This window comes from Sarcophilus harrisii, chromosome 4 (genome assembly GCF_902635505.1).
Source record: "Sarcophilus harrisii chromosome 4, mSarHar1.11, whole genome shotgun sequence".
Taxonomy (NCBI): Eukaryota; Metazoa; Chordata; class Mammalia; order Dasyuromorphia; family Dasyuridae; genus Sarcophilus; species Sarcophilus harrisii.
The window spans coordinates 32,312,963-32,333,636 of record NC_045429.1 but is presented as its reverse complement, the minus strand read 5'-3'; the positions used below and the strand labels follow the sequence as shown (position 1 = coordinate 32,333,636).

General features: G+C 33.8%; 1 protein-coding gene and 1 long non-coding RNA gene across 2 annotated transcripts in view; one reads left to right on the top strand and one right to left on the bottom strand.

The window, feature by feature from the left end:
- The window catches only part of LOC116423776, a 71,733-nt gene extending 65,716 nt beyond the window's left edge, over nucleotides 1-6,017 (bottom strand). Inside the window, exon 1 of the long non-coding RNA XR_004234298.1 lies at nucleotides 5,788-6,017. This is a non-coding gene — a long non-coding RNA (uncharacterized LOC116423776). The remainder of the gene's footprint in view (nucleotides 1-5,787) is intronic.
- BTBD8 (BTB domain containing 8) overlaps nucleotides 1-20,674 on the top strand; it is a 112,172-nt gene that overhangs the window by 17,432 nt on the left and 74,066 nt on the right. Inside the window, 2 exon segments of the mRNA XM_023501621.2 lie at nucleotides 13,996-14,258; nucleotides 17,777-17,894. Coding sequence (XP_023357389.2) covers nucleotides 13,996-14,258; nucleotides 17,777-17,894 — 381 coding nt within the window.

Here is a 20,674-nt window from a genome sequence, read left to right as displayed (position 1 = left end):
CAATATTTTACAAATAGTGCTATTGATCTCAGGTCACACAAGTCTCCTATTACTTACTTTTGATTCTTTACTATATGGTATAGGCTTATCTTAAATGATATACATACATATGTATATATGTATATGTGTGTGTTTTCAAGGCAATTGCCTGAGTTAACATAGCTAGTAAGTGTCAAGTGACTGAGATGGGATTTGAACTCTGATCCTCTTGACTCAGGGGCCAATGCTCTATACACTGCACCATCAATCTGTTCCTAAACTGTATTTTTAAAGTTAATATGGTTCAATTTAAGTATTCATTTCTGACTTTGAAATTGCAAGTAATAAAATTGATTTTAAAATTCAGCCTCTTAGAATTTTTAATTTTTAAAAGCATATTGCAATTTTTTTTGCTCTCTCCTTCTGATGTAGTAAGATTTTACTTTATTACAATTTAAATAGGCCATTATAAGCATTCAGTATGATTAATTTGTTCTCTTTTATATTTACCAAAAGACAGTACCATTTTATTTTTTAATTTTTTTGATGTCTTTTGTTTTCATATCATCTTCTATTTCCAATATGTCATTCTTTCATTTGCCCACCAGTTGGTAGGGAAACCCATCTCTTTGAATAAAGAATACAAAAGAGCAGTAAAACAAAGTAATTAACATGTCAACTAAGTTTGACTGTACATGAACTGATCTGCATCGTAGTCTTCTACCTCTATAAACTGGGAAGGAAAGTACATTTTCTTATCAAATGAGGAGGAGGGGGCAGGAAAAACATTAGGCTTTATCTTTGTAATTATACAGTGTTAAGTTTCATTGTTTTTTCTCTTTACATATACATTGTCATTGTAAACATTGCTTTCTGTTTCTGCTTATTTTCAGTAATTTATATAAATCTTTCCTATATTTTTCATTTTGTTTCTACTGACAAAGTAATATTTCATTTCTTTATGTACTACACTGTTTACCAACTCTCCAATAGATGAGTATCTACTTTTTCCGGTTATTTGCTATTCCCCAAAATACAGAGAGCAGTATTTGAAATATAATATGGACCATCTACAAAATAATTTTATCCATAATGGTAATCTAACCTATCATCCTTAAAGATTTTGGGTGCATTGGAATTTATTCTGTTACTACAGAATTTTGTAAGGCAACTCAAGAATATATTGTTCAAACAAAGCAAAAGGAAAAAAACAAAACAAAACCAGACTAATGGTAGTGGATGACCAATATATTGATAAATTTGGAAAATGAACCTATTCTGTTTTCTGTTTTTCCCTAGGAAAAAAATTGTTCATCAATAACAGATTGAGTTCTTGTCATTTTAAAGCACTATATGAATGTGTTTGTCATAATTTGTCATGGTAGCATTATTTCATTTCTTTTGTTGCTTGTCTTTATCCGTTTTTGATTTCTCTTCTGAACTATTTTTCAGTCTGTATTGCACACTCCAGTCTCTTGATTATAGATGTTAATATTATATGTATTAAAAGATCACAGAAAATTTAGAGCAACTTATTTTTTAAGGGTTTAGAAGAGTTTGCTCTTAAATGTTCCAATTTGCTTTATATTGTAACAGAGCACAATTCATGAGAAAAAAAAATAAGACTGACATACTGCCAAAATGCATTTGTAGACAGAGGAGATAATTTAAAATACCTTAAAATTTCTTTCTTTGAAAGAAATAAGATAAAAATATGCAATAACAGTATTAACAATTGCCCTTTAGTTAAAAGACTTTATTGAATTATGTATCAGTGGCATTGTTTTGAATTATTCCAATAAAATATTGTTTTAATGGAATATGCTGGGATCAAAATTATCCCAGAAAGATTATTATCAAAAGAAAATGAATTGGGCAGCTAGGTGGTGCAGTGGATAAAACACCAGCCCTGAAGTCAGAAGGACTCGAGTTCAAATCTGGCCTCAGATACTTAATACTTCCTAGCTGTGTGACTTTGGGCAAGTCACTTAATCCCAATTGCCTCAGCCAAAAAAAAAAAAAAAAAAAAGAAAGAAAGAAAGAGAAAATTAATTGATTGATGGGAAGTTGAGATTTTACAAGCAAAAGGATTTAATCAGGCTAAGGTTTATTACCAACATTCTGATCAAGATTGTTATAAAAAAAGGTCACAGAGGAGCCCAGCACTGAATTAAAAGTGAACCAGTTTGAATAATGATGAAGAAATGTAAAAGAAATATTCAGTAATTGAAGGAGGTTATTGTCAGTTCTAAAAACCAGCTGAATTACAAATAAATAGTAATGCCATCATCAATATTGCCCTAGCACGTCTGGAAGATTGCAGCTTTGGCCTAACCAAGGATGTTACAAAGGAGCAGGAAGAGCACAGAACTCTAATCTACCTGCGCTCTGAAAGCCAGTACACCTGAGAAGGTAGAAGTGAGCAATAAAACCAAGGTTAAGACCAAATAGGGCTTGACCACTTCAAGAATATGGGAAAGTTCAGTCCCAAATCAGGAATTGAGTTGTAGGTATTAGTAAATAGAATAAGACACCAAACACTATGAAGACGTTTTGTGGCTTGAGAGATGCTCAAGATATAAACTGAGCACAAAAGAGTGATTCCATAACTATAAATAAAAAGTTACATTTTTAAAAAGTAGTTTGGCTAAAAGGACTATAAGAATATCGGAAGAAATGAAGCAAGATAGAAAAAATGGAATTATAAATGGAATGAAATAAGAACCTGAGAGGTCTGAATTGGAAGAAAATTATCAGGAATTCAGAACAGAAGCTGGAAAATTAGAATGGTCTGAGCAGCTCTAAGTGATTTCATAAAATAAGAAATATTACAACAAAATAAAACAATTTTTAAAAATTTAATTTTAACAAAAAATTTTGAATTCCAAGTTCTCTCCCTGTTTCCCTCCAGACTCTCCTCTCCCACTGAGAAATCATGCACAATGTTTCCATATTAGCCATGTTGCCAAAAAAAGCAGCAAGAAACAGAGTAAGTGAAAAAAATATGCTTTGATCTGTACTCAGAGATTATCAGGTCGTTCTCTGGAGGTGAATAGCATTTTTTAACATGAATGTTTTGAAATTATCTTATATCATTGCATAGTTCTAAGTAGCTAAGTCTTTCACAGTTGATTATCTTTATAATATTGCTATTATTGTATACAATATTTTTCTGGTTCTCTACTCATTTCATTTTGCATCAGTTCATATAAGTTTTCTGAAACCATCTTACTCATTATTTCTTATATAATAATATTACATGATTACATAAATTATATAATTTCTTATATAATAATATTACATCACAATCATATGCCATAACTTATTTATCCACTTCCTAATTGATGGACATCCCCTCAATTTCTAATTCTTTCCCACCACAGAAAGGCTGCTGTATTTTTACATATATAGGTCCTTTTCCTCTTTCTTTAGCCTCTTTGGGATTAATAGTATTAGTGGACCAAGGTTTTATAACACAGCTTTATAGTTATAATTCCAAATTATTCTCCAGAATAGTTGGACCAGTTCACAATTCTACCAACAATGCATAGGTATGGATGTTTTTCCACACCCCCTCCAGCATTTATCATTTTCCTTTTCTGTAATGTTAACCAATCTAATAATTATGAAATAGATCCTTAGAATTCTTTTGATGTGCTTTTCTCTATAATCAGTAGTGATTTAGAACATTTTTTCCATATGAGTATAGATAGCTTTAATTTCTTCTCTGAATACTGCTTATTCATATTCTTTGACCTTTTGTCAATTGGGAATGACTCTTATTTTTATAAATTTGACTCATTTATTTAAGAAATGAGGCCTTTATCAGAAAAATTTGCTCTAAATTCCTCCTTACCTTCACTTTTCTCCTTTGCTTCTAATTTTGGCTTCATTGTGGGTTTTTTATGCACAAAGTTTTCAATTTCAGATGATCAAGATAATCCATTCTATTTCTTGGAATCCCCTTTGTCTCTAATTTGGTCATAAACTCCTCCCTTATCTGACATGTAATTTTTTCTATGTTCCCCTAATTTGCTTATGATTTTATATCTAAATCATGTACCCATTTCGACTTTATTTTGATATGTTGTATGAAATATTCTATACTTAATTTCTTTCTGCCAAGCTACTCTCCAATTTTTTCAGCAATTTTTGTTGGAATGGTTGCTGAATTTTTCCCCCAAAAGTAAGTTACCTACTATAAAAAATATAACTGACTTGGAAAAAAGGTCAAGGAAAGAGACTTTAAGTATAGAGGATTATTTGAAAACCAGGAACAAGAACAATTACAAGTTAGATATCATATCTCAAGATGTTAAGAGTGAAAATTGCCTTAATTTACTAAAAACCAAAACACAAAGTGAAAAACAGGAAGATTCTACCAGTCATCTCAGAAATGGTAGGGATGAACCCTGTGATATATCCATAGAAGGAGCTCTCTCAGATGAGCAAACTACCTCTACACATGTAGGTCGGCACCTTCTTTGTAATTTATAATTTCAGAGAGTAGGTGCTCAGAATCCTTAAAGGTTACAGATGTGGATGTCAGAGGTCTTATATCTGGAAAGAAACTCCTAATGAAAACTCCCATAAATATCCCTGTCAAAATTCAGACCTTCACAAGACCTGGTAGTTACTAATATAAAGTAGGAAAAACTCTAGGAATACAATATTCCAAAAGTCAAAGGCTTGCAACCAAAAATACTTTATCCCCAAATACTGAATATAATCCTTTTAGTAATCTTTGATGGATTATCTTGGTTTTAGCCCATTCTAGAAAACTGATATTTTACTATAAATATTTACTATATTTACTATATTTTACTATATTTTCGGTGAGGTGGGTGGAATTTATCTTAGCTTTGAAATTTTTGTAGGAAATTTTCATAAAAAACTAGTATAAATTTGTATGGAACTTAAAAGTTGTGTAATTCTAGAAATTTTCCTTATTACATTGTCTATTCTTTCTCTGTATCTAAGCTTTTAAATCCTCTGGAATCTGTAGTTTCTGAAATTTGTAAAGGAAAAATATTTAAATGTAGAAATGTTTATATTTTTTTATAACTAAGTTTGTTTTTTTCCATAAAAGTTCTTATTCACTTACTTCCTGTAGTGAGGAGATGAACTCGATTCTTGAAAACTGGATAAGCAGAACACAAGCTCTCCTACAGGGTTCAAATTCTAGCTAGGGAACAAGCCTTGTTGGCTATCTAAGGACCCACTTGGTTTATGTATGCAAAGTGTTATCAAAATGTTGACTGCCAGATGAAAAAGTTTCTTTTCATTTTTTTGCCCTATGGAATGACCTTCCATTGTGTAAAGTCCTGTTTTTTCCCCCGTGGTGGCAGAGGAATAGTAGTAAAGGGTTTAGAAGATACTAAAAGTTACAGAGTTTGTAAGTCACCTACATGGCCACTGTTTTTGTTAACATTTGATAGTCCAACAGCCATCTAAAGTACACACAACTGGAGTAGCAACCATATCCCAATTGTTACCCTTGTTATAAAGGAAACTGACTAAAGTCACAGCCCGATGGCAAGATGGACCCTCCTAGGATTAGGGAATCAGAGTTTCATCATAAGCCCAGGGGCAACAAATATTGTTTTGTGGGATGTTTGGTTACCTCATCTTGTAATATTCAAGATGAACATTACAGTTTGAGCTCCAACAACTGTTGTATGGAAATTCTTTGGAGAACTTGACCGGATCCTTTACCCAAAACAGCATACCTTAATAAGCAGCTACTTCAGTGTAGATGGACCAGTTAGTCTTAAGCTTGGTTTTAATATCTTTTAAGGAAAAACTCACCTGGCTCACATGGCAAATGTTGCTTCTACAACAAGATACATAATAGTTATTTGGAGAGTGGAGAAGAAATAGAACTACTTGGTTCTGTTTTCTCTGCAAAGGTGAAGCGCCTTGAGAATGAGAAGTATGGGACAAAAACAGAGTGGTTACAGTGTCTATAAAGCTGAGAAGAGGCAGCCCACAGTGGTTAGGATCCACTTCAGCTGTAACGTAGAGCCCAGTTTTAGAACTCTTCATTGTGACCCTATGTGAGATCACATAATTGAATGTGGGGGTCTCTAAAGTATGATGTATTATGAGTAAATGTTGGATTGTATCTCCTATATTCCTGGTGTCACATACAAATCTCCTGGGTAAAAAGGGGTTGGGAGCGGGGAAATGTTATGGGTCAGAACTCTGAACTTGCAACAAAGGATTCTTAACAAGGTACTGAGTCAGTGGAATTGATAGAGACAACAGTTATCTCCTTTAGCATGGCTCAGTATGATTGATTTAGTCCTACAAGGAGATGTTCCGGGTCAGAACTTGAAAAAAGGCACTAAGTGAAATTGAGGAGACAATAGTTAAATCTTCCAACAAATAATGGTTTCCTGTTGATATAATGATTGGTGTGTACTCATCACATATAAGTTAGAAGCTCTCAGGGCCAGACAGGACAAGCATACTAGAAGTTTTCAGAGACTGAGGCAGATTCATTCCATCATTCACCTTTGTAGTGGCTGGAGGCTGAAGCACAAACCTTTGCAGTCAGGGCGATTCAAAGGCTAAAGAAGACAGGTGGGAACTCAAGTTCTTGGAATCAAGGAGAGAGGAAGACCTCCAGAAAACTAGCCAAGCCCCAAGTGAAGGAGATAAGACTTTGAAGGAGCTAATAAAGGATTTGGACTTCAACCCCTGGCTGCATTAACTGAACTGAAATGAAGGCTGCCTCCAGAGACCCCAAGAACAGAGAACATTACATTTTAGAGAGAATATTACAGGGAAAGTTTAAGAAGAGTCCTGAAAGAACAAGTTGATGTGATTGGACAGTCAGGACTGAAGAAAGGAAAATGCTCCCATGCGACATTTTAGGACACATCATTAAAGGGAAAGTTTTGGAGTGATTGCTGAGAGTCAGCCATTGGGGCCAGGGCCCTGGGGCTGGGGGGCTTATCATAGCTGTGTGATCCTGGGCAAGTCGCTTAACCTTGATTATCTTCCCCCTCAACCCCCAACAAGACAAAACCAGAAAACCCAGCCATGCCTCTGCTTTTGGCAAGATCTCAGTTCTCTTAAAAAAAAAAAAAAAAAAAAAACAAAAACCAACAACAACAAATAAACCCCAAACAACTCTTCCCTTTTCTGGTAGATCATGGTGTATTATAGACCTAGTATGTCATTATAGCAGGTTGAAGTTTCTAGCAAAGAATTTAATAAGACATCAACATTTATGTACCTATATGTACTACAAACTCTTTGAGAATAATACATTTTTGTGATGTTATAGATGAAAATCTAAGAGAAATAGTAGCCTTTTGCAGACTTTTATCTTTTTTTGTCCATGTCTTTATGGATAACTTTTTGTTTTTAAATCACTAATATCTTGTATTTTTTTTTGAAAACTACTTAATCATTTCTTTTGATCATCTCTAAAATGAAGTCAATTCTTTCTGTATCTACTACTATGATCTTTAATATATGACCTCTTTTCTCCCTTCCTACTGATATCATTGTTAAATCCTAATAATGTATTGCCTAGATTACAGACATAGTAATTGGTCTGTCTTGAGCCTCTCACTACTCTAGTCTCTCCTTTGTACTGCAGCCAGTTATTTTTTTAAGTGTAAATCTTACCATGTGACTCCAGTCAATTCCTTTTGTCTCAGAAATCAAATTTTAGCTTTTTAAAAATTATGCATATTTTTTAAAATTAAAAGACCATTTCCCTTCTCTTCTGCTTTCTTCCTTTCCCATTGAAAGGGAAGGGGAAACTTCTTAATAAATATGGAGAGTCAAACAAAACAAATTTCCTCATTATCCATGTTCAGAAAATACAGATCTCACTCTTCATCGTGATGTCATCAGCTGTCCATTAGAAGATGGGTAGGTGCTGTGCTTCATTATTAATCCTCGGGAATCTTGTTTGGTCATCACATCAAATGAAATTCTTAACTTTCATAGTTCTCTGTTGTTAAAATGTTGATGATGTTGCAGAAAAGTGATGAGCGCTAGTTCTGGGATCAAGAAATCCTAAGTTTAATCATTCAACATTTATTAAATACTTACTTTGTGTTCAGCAATGTGCTATAGATAAAAAAGAGACAAAAATAGTCCCTATCCTTAAGAAGCTTACAATTTAATCCAGCCTCAGCCATTTTCTAGCCGAGTGACTTGATAGGGCAAATCACTTAACCCTATTTGCCTCAGTTTCCTCATTTGTAAAATGAGTTGGAGAAGGAAATGGCAAACCACTCCAGGATCTTAGTGAAGAGTATCCCTAAATGGGGTCACAGAGAGTTGTAGCCAACTGAAAAATGATTTAGCAACAATAGCAACTAACCTAGTATGGTTCAGGAATCTCATTTTGACCTTTTTTTCCCCCCCTTAACTTTCTAGTTTTTTTCTCTACTGTTAGTTTCCAGATTTCAGTCCAATTCAACAAATATTAATTAAGCCCTTACCCATATATACATAGTATAGGTGTAGTTTTTGTACTTGACGATGGATAGATTTATTCATAAGAAGCAGCCTGGCATAGGAGATATAGAGTAAACTTTAAAGCTAGGAAGATGAGTTCAAGTGTGGTTTCTGACAAACATTGCCTCAGTGTGACTTTGTGTTAAGGCACTTGTTCCTTCTCAGTGCTTCCAGCAACTGAGACTAAATTGTGAAGGAGGTAGAAGGTGCTGATCTGGATTGGTTAAAGGAAATCAACCAATCCAGTGCTATATTTATCCCCAAAATATTTATATCAGCATAGTAGTAAGCAAATGTTAAATCTAAGATACACAAGTGGAAAGTTAGGTTAGAACACTGGCCCTGGAGTCAGGAGGACCTGAATTGAAATTCAGCCTCAGAAACTTGACATTTATTAGCTGTGTGACCCTGGGCAAGTCACTTAGGATGCCTTGCCCCCAAAATTAAATAAGTATAAAGGAAGGGCTGTGAGATAAGAATATGTTTTTCAGAAAGATAATATGGTGATTTTATTTTCTTAGTCTGCAAATCTAACTTAAAGACCACATACCAAAATTGATTTCTGCTGCCTTTTCCAGGATAGTAGGTGTAATTGATCCTAGGTGTAATTTGATAAGTTTTGTTACCTTCTTAGTTTATTTTTCAAATTATTTTAATAAGCCTCTCCTTTTTCTGTTTTTTTTTTCCCCCTACACTCCTTTGGAACCTCTTTTCAGAATATCTAAAAGTAAATTCAGATCAGTGACTTGCCAGTTCATAATAATTCACTGTTGGTGAAACATACTGAAATATGACTTCATTAAAATGAAATACAGAAAATTATGCTGAAGGGATGACAAAATTAATACTTATTTTAAACTTAAAAGTTGATAATTTTTAATGTTCTATGGTACTTTAAAAGTCCAGATAAATTTCTTCACATAGTTTCTCCTTGACATTAATATTTTGAAATATTTTCTTTTATGTGATTATTTATTGTAGATTCTCTTTGGTTTGAACATGTATGGCTTACTTTTACTGTGAAAATACTATATAGAATAATTACCTCTATATATGAGTCAGAAATGAGGTCATAAAATGTAGAATTTGCTTTCTTGTCTTTTAATGAAAATTCATCCCCAAGTAATATAAGGGACTCTTGACTCTTGGTTTACCAGAAAGTAATGTTATCTGGTATTAGTTCAGCATTTATTTGTGAAGTTAGGGTAGTTTAAAGAGGGAAAGCAAAGCAAATTTGAGTTATAGCCTAATGTTAGAACTGAGAAAGTACTATAACAGAATGACAATCAATTTGCAAACTTAGAAAACAGTACAAGATATAATAAATAAGTTTAACAAAGGACAAATCAAAACAAATATAGTTATTTTCTATGAAGAAATATTGAAAAAAAGATAGCAAAAAAGAAAAGAAAGAGACATTATTGAAATGACAATCATGAAATATATTATTTAGTTGGTGCACAGTGGTTAAGGATTAATTGATAAGACAGGGAGTCAACGATTGATGAAATATCGTGAGAATTATTAGCAGAACTTATACTTAATATGAATCAATGTGTTTAAAAATTATCTCAGTAAAGAAATAAAACATTTTTAAAATGATAAAGTTTTGTAGCATAACATTTAAGGAATTGATGTAGGGACAAAATCATATGGACATAAAGAATGATTGGAAAGGCTACCCAACAATTATATATCCCTAAAAGAGAGCAACAATTTTTAGTAGTCGTTCCCTATGGTATTTTCTTGTTGATGACATTACTTGGTACAAGAAGAAGTACTGGGGAACTGATGTGAGGTGGTCCAGTGTTCTGTGACTGAGCATAAAGAATTTACAGAGGCTACCAGACAAAAGGAATTGAAAACATTTTTTCCTACCAGTAAAAGTAGGGAATAAATAGTCCCGTTTGGGAGCGTTGTTTGCTTCTCCCATTAAATAAGGCAGAGAATGCCTGTAGGAGGCTCAGAAAAGAGAAGCAGACAAGTTGAATTAGTAGAGATAAATAAGTCTAATAAAGAAATGGTGATTGGAGTCAGCTTACCTGCAATTCATCTACAGAGGCAACCTTAATGAAATGCTCTTATGTGAAGATCGCATATTTTAAAATCAGCCAGAGTCAGGAATTCAGGTTAGGGGAAAATCGTCAGTCTTTATTCTCATTGAAGAAGGATCGGAGGTGGAAGAGAATGGGCAATAGCAATGTGTGCAGCTGAGTCAAGAAGCTAGCTAGACCAGCAGCCACAGGACCAGCAGCTAGGAGTATGGAACCCAGGCCCAATCTCTCCCAGCTTCTCTTCCTGTCTCTCTCTGCCTCCACCCACCAAAATAGTCATTTCCTATACAACACATCAGGACTTGCGTGGAGAGTGGGCAGGGACCATTCTTTATCCAATCATGTATATTAATAGAGTATAGCCCAATTACTATTTAGCCTCACGGTACTTGGGACCTCAGTGCGTCAACTCAAACCTCAGCCCATTACACTCTTACTTTGGGAAAGTAAAGACTAATCTACTTCTACATATGTAATTGTTATTTTGACCTATTTGATAAGTGCAAGAGCTAGAAAGACTCTTTAAAGTCAAATCAATAGAATATGTTGACATTAGAGAAAAGTATTTTTGAAGCAGTTTTATTTTCTGTATTCTGTATTCTGAAATATTTTTATATACTTAAAAATATTTCAAGGTTTTGAAAGTATTTATTGGAAAGTAAAGTGGTCTATTTTCCTGTGGTAGTCTTTGCCTTTAACTTTATGATAATTCATTTACAAATACTACTTTAGGGGGTCTAATACTATAGCCTCCTATATGGTCTCCGTTCCTTAGGTCTTTCATTACTCCAGTTCATCTTATATGATGTTGCCTAAGTACAAAGAGACTAAGTGTTTGTTTGCTACTCATTATTTCATTGATTTCATATTTTTTTCTGGAATAAAATATAAACTTTTCTCTTTGGTAAATGTAGTTCTGTACAACCCAGCCCCAACCTTTTTTGGCCTTATTGGACATCATTCCTCTTCTTGAGTTTTATAACAGCTAAATTGGCTTTCTGCTTGCACAGAGCATTCCATCTCCAGTCTTTATGTCTTTACAATGACCCGTTTACTTAACTGGATTTTATTCTCTTCTGATCTTTGCTTTAGAGTCCCTCTTTTCCTTTAAGATGTTCATGCATCTCCAGAAAAGGAACTATGGGGACTAATGTGGATCACCACATAATATTTTCACCTTTTTGTTGTTGTTTGTTTTTTTTTTTCTTTATTTTTTTTTCTTTTTGATCTGATTTTTCTTGTGCAGCATGATAAATGTGGAAATGTTTTTTAAAAGAATTGTAAATATTTAACCTATGTTGGATTACTTGCTGTCTAGGGGAAGAAGATGGGAGGGAGAAAAATTTGTAACACAAGTTTTTTTTTTTTTTTCCTTTTTTAAAATATATTTTATTTTCCCCAATTAAATGCTGAACAATTTTTAAGTTTAAGTTTTGAGTTCTAAATTTTATCTTCTCTTCTTCCCCACCCCCCTCCTGAATGATTGGAATGAAACAGTATTAAACAGGAATTTTAAGGAAACAGTAAGGAATCAGATATAGGTTTTATATATACATACAAATACAAATCTATACACATCTATATATAGATGTATATATACATATATGTATATGCATGTACATATGTGTGTATACACATGTATAGATAGATGAATGGCTATCCAATTAAGTAGAATATTTCCATATTTGTCATTTTGCATAAGAAAACTTGAATAAAAGAATGAAAAAAGCATGCTTCAATCTATTTTCAAATATCAGTTTTTTCTTTGAAGATGAATAGTATGCTTTATCATTAACCTTTTGGGAATCTTGGATCATTGTATTGTTGAAAATAGCTAAGTCATTCACAATTCTTCATTGCATAATATTGCTGTTACTGTGTGTACTATTTTCCTGGTTCTGTTTACTTCACTTTGCATCAGTTCATGTAACTCTTTTCAGGTTTTTCTGAAATAATTCTGCTTGTCATTTCTTGTAGCACAATTATATTCCATCACAATCATATACCACAGCTTGTTTAGCTATTCCTTAATTTATAGGCATCCCTCTTAAATTTTTTTACACATTAACATTTATTTTATTTCATTTGTTATTAAAGGTCTTTATTTTCAAAACATATGCATGAATAATTTTTTAACATTAACCCTTGCAAAACCTTGTGTTACAATTTTTCCTCCCTGCTCTCCACTCCCTCCCCTAAATAACAAGTAATCCAATATGTTAAACATGGTAAAGACATATGTTAAATCCAATATATGAATACATATTTATATAATTATCTTGCTGCACAAGAAAAAAAAATATCAAAAAGGGAAAAAAATGAGAAAGAAAATGCAAATAAACAACAAAAAGGTGAAAATACTATGTTGTGATCCACATTCAGTTCCAACAGTCCTCTCTCTCAGTGTAGATTGCTTTCTCCATTATATGTCTGATCTATTGGAATTGGCCTGAGTCACCTCATTGTTGGAAAGAGCCACATCCATCAGAATTGATCATCGTATAATCTTGTTGCCGTGTATATAAGATTTTGCAAGGGTGAATGTTTAAAACCATCTTAGCATATATTTTGAAAATAATAAAACTATTATCAAAATAAAAAAAAAGATGTTCATGCATCATCTTCATGAAGCCTTTCCTCTCCCTTCCAGTAGTCTTCCTGCCAGACTGCAGTGTATTTAACTACTGTACATGGATGTGTTTACTTATTAATTTTGTATTTATGCTGTATATATTTTGATATGCACTTGTCTTCTCTGTCAAAATGTAAGCTTATTGTGAATAGGAGTTGTTTTAGTCTTTGTACTTGTATTTCCAGCACCTAATTCAATGTCTTGCTTGCATATAGTAGATATTTCCTAAAGTTTTATTGATTGTTCATTGAATTTTAGAATTAAGACCTCAGAAGTTATCTAGTCCAACTCCATCATTTTAAAAGTACTTGCTTCTTTGCTCCATTTGAGGGAGAGCAATATATATACCTGCATTTAGATCCTGCCTCACCTGTATGACCTCTTATACATTACTAAAAAAAAATGAGGACAATCACATCTTTTCCATAGGGTTGTTGTAATCAACCTGTATCAAATGAGATAATGTATACACAAGGAATTTTGCAAACCTTAAAGAATGATATAAATATCACCGATCCTTATCACTATCACCATTGTCACCAACATTTCTGCTGCCTACAGTAACCCAGACCTATGGAAACAGAGAACTTATTAGCAGAAGAGCCCCTGCTAGGGCAGAGAATTCTCACTTATTAGACTGGTACTCTGTGTTCTATATCAAACTGACTCGCTTCATTATTTGAAATTCCTGAAATTATATTTCTTTTAAAATGTCCTATTTCAGACTCGCTTTCCCTCACTTAATTCATGTCACTAATATTTTGCCACAGTGAATTAATCTCAAAAACACAGTCCATTGGGAATTTTCAAAGTATCTTAAAAAAAAACTTTTATATTTTATCACAGAGTTGTATATTCATCAGACAAAAGCTTAAAAAACTATGAAGAAGAAATCCTGAAAAAGAAGATGCATGGGGACAGGTTACAGCAGGAAACCCTGAATATTGATGTAAATTCTGGAAAATATGCCAAAAGTGATGGATGGTCAACCCCTTCCCAAAGGAGTTTGACAAAGCTTCAAGATGGAAATTTGTTTGGTTCCTCTCTCACTGAAGACTGTCAAGTTCCAGAACAAACCAGTGATAATGGGGACAACTTGTCCTTTATAGGTGGGAATTTTTGGTGAATTATCTCTATTATATTAACACAAGAATACATGTTAATATAATTTGTAAAAAAAATTAATAAATAGAACATTTACAGTTATTCAAGGTACTAAGTAAGTAATAAGTAATCCAGAAATATAATTTTCAGCCATTTAAACTTTCACACGAACTACCTAATTGACAAAGTTTTTTATCAGAGTTGTTTTTAGGTAGAATTAATTTGTTGAGCTTGCTAGATTTTTTTTTTAACTTTCCCAGTGTCCAGTAGTAATAAAAATGAATTGCAGTTATCAACCTAGCAAAAGATAGGTAAGTGATAACACAAGATAATACAAGTAATAACACAGGAAAGGAAATCTTTGACTTACACAAAGTACTACTAGTTTTCCAGTTTCAACTTTCCTTGTAAAACTATTCTTTTTGACTTGTTACTCCAAGTCTCCCGTGTTGATATCCTTGAAGTTCCTCATCTCTTATCCAGCCAGTTACCAAATCCTTTTGATTTTACTTGCCATCCCTCAAAAGCCAAGGTCAAGCTGTATATTTCTTCCATATGATAGTTCTTCACATACTTAATTGCACCTTTGATCTCCCTTTAAATTTTTTTATTTTACAGGATAAACATTCTAGTTTACTTCATCAGTCCTGTTTTGGCTTAGTCTTGTCACAGTGGAATAAAGAAACCAGATTTCACCCACGTGAATGTATATTTCCTAAGGAAACAAACTTTCTTAAATAGACTTTATAGATAAACTCAGTCAGGCTACAGAGCAAACAACTTAGAGGGCTCACCATGGACTAATTTGAGAGAATTACGTGTCACCAAAGTAACCAAGAAAATTCAGCAATTATGAATACCATGAAACAAAAACTGAAGTAACATCAACTCTTCTTGTAACCTGGTAACCCACTCCTAATATCCATTTAATTAACAATTTTATCTTGAGTCCTAGATGAAGCACAAGGTAGTCTGATTCCTAGAAAACTTTTCCCTTGTATATTCTGTAATAGGTTTTGTTGATGGGAAGAGAGAAGTTCAGTTTGGTTGGATTGGAGAGTAATATCTAAGGTGGTCATCAAGATAGGCTCAAGCAAGGTTGTGAAGGACCCTCAGGAGTTTAGATTTGATCCTGGAGGGAAGAGGAATCTGGAATTTACTGAGTAAGGGAATGACACAGCCAGATTTGTTTATACAGAAAATCACTTTGGCAGAAATGGAAACAATTTGAGGTGGGGAGACCAGTTAGGAAGCCATTGCAAGGAAGGTAAAGAGATCATTGGACTTGAGCTAAATGGATGCCTAGAGAGGCATTAGGAGGGAGTAATAGGAGACATGTTGTGGGAAAAAATAGCGAAGTTTAGCAAATAATTGGAATTGTAGGATGAGAGAGCATGAAGAAGCAAGGATGATGCTGACATTACAAACCTAGAAGGCTAGAAGAATGGTGGGCCTTCTGCAGAAATAGCGAATTTGGAAGAAGGGCAGATTTGAGGAGAAAGGCATTAAGACAAGGCTCTCTCCAAATGTAGATTGGAATTCAGAGATGGGACACAGCTTCTTCTCACTGGAGAACTAGCATCGCTTTTCTACCACAATGGGGAAGATAGTCAATCAGTGTATATACTTTGGGGCAGATATTGCAGGTGAACAATGAACTGGAAAAATGAACAAAGGGAAAACAGACTGGATAGCATTTAAGAAACTATAGTTTTTTTTAATTACCCAAAGTTGGTCCTCACCACCAACATGTGTATTGTTGTATTACCAAAACCTGATTTTTTTTAAACAATAATTATCTGCCATATCTACATAGAAGAGGCTCATGGTATATACAATCAAAGAATAATGATAAAGCAGATGACCCAGTGGACAGTGGCATTACTTAGTGGGGATGGATAAACACGCATTAATAATATTGGATTTTCACAAGTGATGTAAAAAACTTTTTGAAAAAACTGAAAAAGGAAGTAGATTAGTATGTAGCAAGACTAGAAGATTCTATATGGCCTGAGTGTTGCTGTCACCCTCAGCATGGAGTTTTGAGAAAGTATTTCTAAGAAAGTTTCTTAGAGAGAGAGTGGATCCATTTCTGTAAATCTCCTGGAGTAACTTTATTGGCTTTACTTTCTGCATAATTTCTTTCTAATGGTTATGCCACAATCTAACTTTTAGTCCAATAGGTTTTTGTCCCCTGACTATCCAGAAAATTTAACGTTCAGACTAGAAATTCATTTCATGTCTTTGTAAACATAATCTTTCCCTCTTGTAGGTACAGAAATAGTTGTTTTTTTTCTTGAAGTTTTTCAGAGAGCCCAGATAATTTCTTAACTCTTCCTCCTCCCCTCCTAACCCCAAGTAATATTTCTCCATGATTAGCTGCTGTACATGGCCTTCTAGCAGTCTCATCCTTGCTGCAATACACCGTTTACATTGAGCCTTGAGGAAAAATTTTGACTGCTGTTCCCAGCTTTGATGGGGGCCATTGACTAGAGAGGCATCCTGGATGTAGTGGATGAATACCAGCTGTGGAGGCTGAATGCTTGAGCTTCAGCTGAAGTTTATTCTTTGTGGGCAAATCACTTTTTTTTTTGGGGGGGGTTACTTGTAGAATAGGGATGCCGCTATTAAGAGGATCATGTAAAATTAATACATGTGAACTGCTTTATAAGCTATATGAACTGCAATGACACATAGTATAAATATGAGCTATTTTTTTTTAAATCAAAATATATTTATCAACTATTTACTGTCTTCTGGGCATTATACCAGAAACTACAGAAATGTCCTGAAGACTGAAATATAGCAATTAGCAAACACTTAGATAAGCTCATAATAAATCGTCTAGTTTTCTAAATTGAGATGATAATAAAATTAAACATGCTACTTTACAAAGGTTGTTGTGAGAACCTAAGAATATGTGGAAAGTGCTTTTATAAACCTTGAAGCACTACAGAATGTCAGCTGTTATCATAACTGCTATTTTATTCCTCTCTGAGAGATGCTGACTTCTTGAATGAAGTGGGGAACCAGAAGGAATTTAGCACAGAAAGAAGATACGGAAGATTGAGCGCTACATAGCTTCTTGTCAAATCAGGTGTTCATAGAGCAATATTGTTTAGTTTGACATAGGCATAGCATCATAGGATTTAGGATTCAGTGATGAAAGGGACCTTTGAAATACTTGAGCTAACTTTATTATTTTATAGATGAGAAGACAGACATTGAATGTCATACCCCAGAATATCACACATGACCACATTAAAGTATAAAAACATTCTAATGGTGAAATATAAATTACTTTTAAAATCATATTCTTTTTATTCATTCTTTTATGTTATTTATGCTATTTTTGCTTTACTAGTAAAGATAACTGGGAATTTAAGTTACCAAAAAACCCCCAAAAACCTCATTGTTAGTCATTTGTAAAAAATAAATAAATAAATAAATAAAATCAGCTGCTTAAAATCTTGGAAAAATTTCAGTAAACTGTTTTGTTTGTTTGTTTGTTTGTTTTTTGCAGACAGTTCTGACCTGGAACCTGCATCTGAGTTAGGAGAAGATTTGTTGAAACTTTATAGGAAGCATTGGTGCCCAGATATTGCTATCTGTACTGATGGGAAAAGTTTTCAAGCCCATAGGTAAATAAAATAATAATCAATTTAAGGTTTATACAGTATTATTACCTTAATTATAAAATAAGTAATAATTTTGATTATAGGAACAACTAGGTAGTACAGTGGATAGAGCCCTTGGGTTTAGAGTCCAAGAGGATTCATCTTCATGAGTTCAAATTTGACCTCAGACATTTAGTAGCTGTTTGACTCTGGGAAAGTCATTTCACCCTGTTTGCCTCAGTTTCCTCATTTGTCAAATGAATTGGAGAAGAAAATGACCAACCACTCTAGTATCTTTGCTAAGAAAAACCCAAAATGGGGTCACAAAGAGTTGCCCATGATTGAAAAGATAATAACAAAAAATCTTGGTTATGCATACAAGAGAAACCAGTAGGAAAAAATCATACAACTTTTCAGCATCGGAAGCTTAAGTACAGTTAACTCTTTGAATTCAAACCATTTTCTTTTTTTTTTTTTTTAATTTAAAATGTTTATTGCTATCTTTTATTTTTACATCACTGTCATTTCTACATGCCTTCTTCCTCTTTTCTTACTCAAAGAATGATCACTTTTAAGAAAGAATAAGGAGGGTTGGGGGAGAACCACGCCACAGAACTCATCAGTCTTATCACATGAGTTTGATGATATATGCAGCACCCTGGAAAGCGCCTTCCCTTGCTGCCTTCAAGCAGGCATCCTGAGGTGGGCCCCGTGCCTACTTCTCTGTTGTTCTTCTGTTGTCGTAGTTATGTAAGGATTTCCCTTCATTTCAGTTTGAACTCTTCATTTTTTCTTATAGCGTGGTATACTCTAATGTTTATATACCACATCTTAATTATTCCCTAAGAAAAGGTTCTACTTTGTTTCCACTTCTTTGTTACTACAAAAAGTACTTTGTTGTGCACCATGTGGAGCCTTTCTTTCTGCTTTTGACTTTCTTCAGAAAGAAACATCTTGGAGCCTGTTGTTAAATTTTCAGTATGAGCATGTGTGCCTCAAGAATCTGCAAATGCTACAAACCAGAATTAGAGGGATGGTTTTGCTGATAAAAATGATGGAGAAAATATTGATTATGAAGATTAGACATTATAAAGTCTGTTGTGCATCGATATTTTTTTCCCCAGAGACTTAGTTGTTAAATTCCTAAGGCATCTGTACTTACAATCATCATCCCTCAGTGGAACTGTGATCTAATCAGGGAGGATATTCAGTGCAGTGATAACAGATCAAGAATCCCTCTCCACCCCTTACTCCCATGTTAGCCTATGGGTGACTTGTCTCTTCCCATAAATTAACTATTGAACTTCTGTTCAATGTTCTAAAAGCCTTTCTCAGGTTCAGTTAATGTGGTATGTATATCATTGAAGTTTTCCGGTGGTCAGCCTTCATTCTCAGCAAGGGGCTTTTCCTTTTTCTCATCACATGTTTTTTATGGGATCTTTTGCACTCATAAGTATTTTCCTGCATCATGTCTCATATGTGATTTATTGCACCTGCTCATGACTATATATGTCTCTTTATTGTTCATCAGTTGAACCTCTGCTTCAGATCTTATGAGACTGTAATATCAGACTGACAGACATCATTGGAACAGTATTAGTAACATCAGGACACTAGTTTTAGGGATATCCTTGGGATCATTAAAGGGATTATGCCATTTTCCAAAAGCTCTTCAATCTACTCTTTTTTCCTGTTCAATTCTGTTCCTTGCCAAACTGTTCATTTTCAGTGTCTATCTATATTTACATGTGTAGATCTTATATAGAATTTACATACATATGATTTCCTAGAATAACACTCTTAATTTATATTTGTAACAAATGATAACATTATATTTGTTATATTATTATGATGTATAATGTATATATATTAGATTATGTAATAAATATGTCACATACTGTACTATATATTATTAGTGCTATATATTGTTATATGGTAACATTGCAGCAAATCAATTCAATATATATATAATATACATTTTGTATGTGTATTTGATACACATATACACACAGACATAAGCACATGCACACTACATGTGATCCTGTGATCCAAATTAGGGAGCTTCATACGTAGTGCCACAAGCTCGGTGTCGTTCATAAACAGGGTCATCTCAGAGAAGCTTTACCTTCTAGAGGGATCTCTCTTCTACTTGGACTTTGTGCTACATGTCTTCCATGATAGTGGTAAACACCTTTGGAAAGACTGTCTCCCTAATTTATGCCTTTTTGATATTAATAATCTTCAGGGTCATTATGTTACTGTTATATCATGTATGATTTTGACATGTGTATGAGAGATACTGTTGGGAGTAAAGCCTTTAAGAGACAGTGCTTTATTATGTCACAATTCTTTTTTTTTAATAGTCAAGAAATCAATAAAATTTTGCCTCCTTTACATTTTTCACTCAGTTGTGACCTAGTAGATAGTCTGCTATGCAATATCATTTATGATGTCTTGTTCCTTTCTCATTCTTTTATCAAGGATATCCTCATTATGTGTGTAGATTAGTCTCATAAAAATTTGTTATGCAAATTTAAGGCAGAATTCCAGGAAAGGGCACACTGCAATACTGAGATAGCTTTGGAGGGCATGGGCAGATGTAGTCATTGATAGATTATATATGGCTTCTCCTGGCTCCACCATCCCACAGGGTCACATATTGGGTGGTAGCACAGATAAAAAGTGGGATTTGTACTCTTGTGGAAGTCCCACAAGCTTAAGTGTCCTGATTTACATGAGTTTTAAGATAGAGGGTCTGCTATGGCAGCTGTCGTTTGGTTAGTGCCATGGAGTATTCTAAAAAT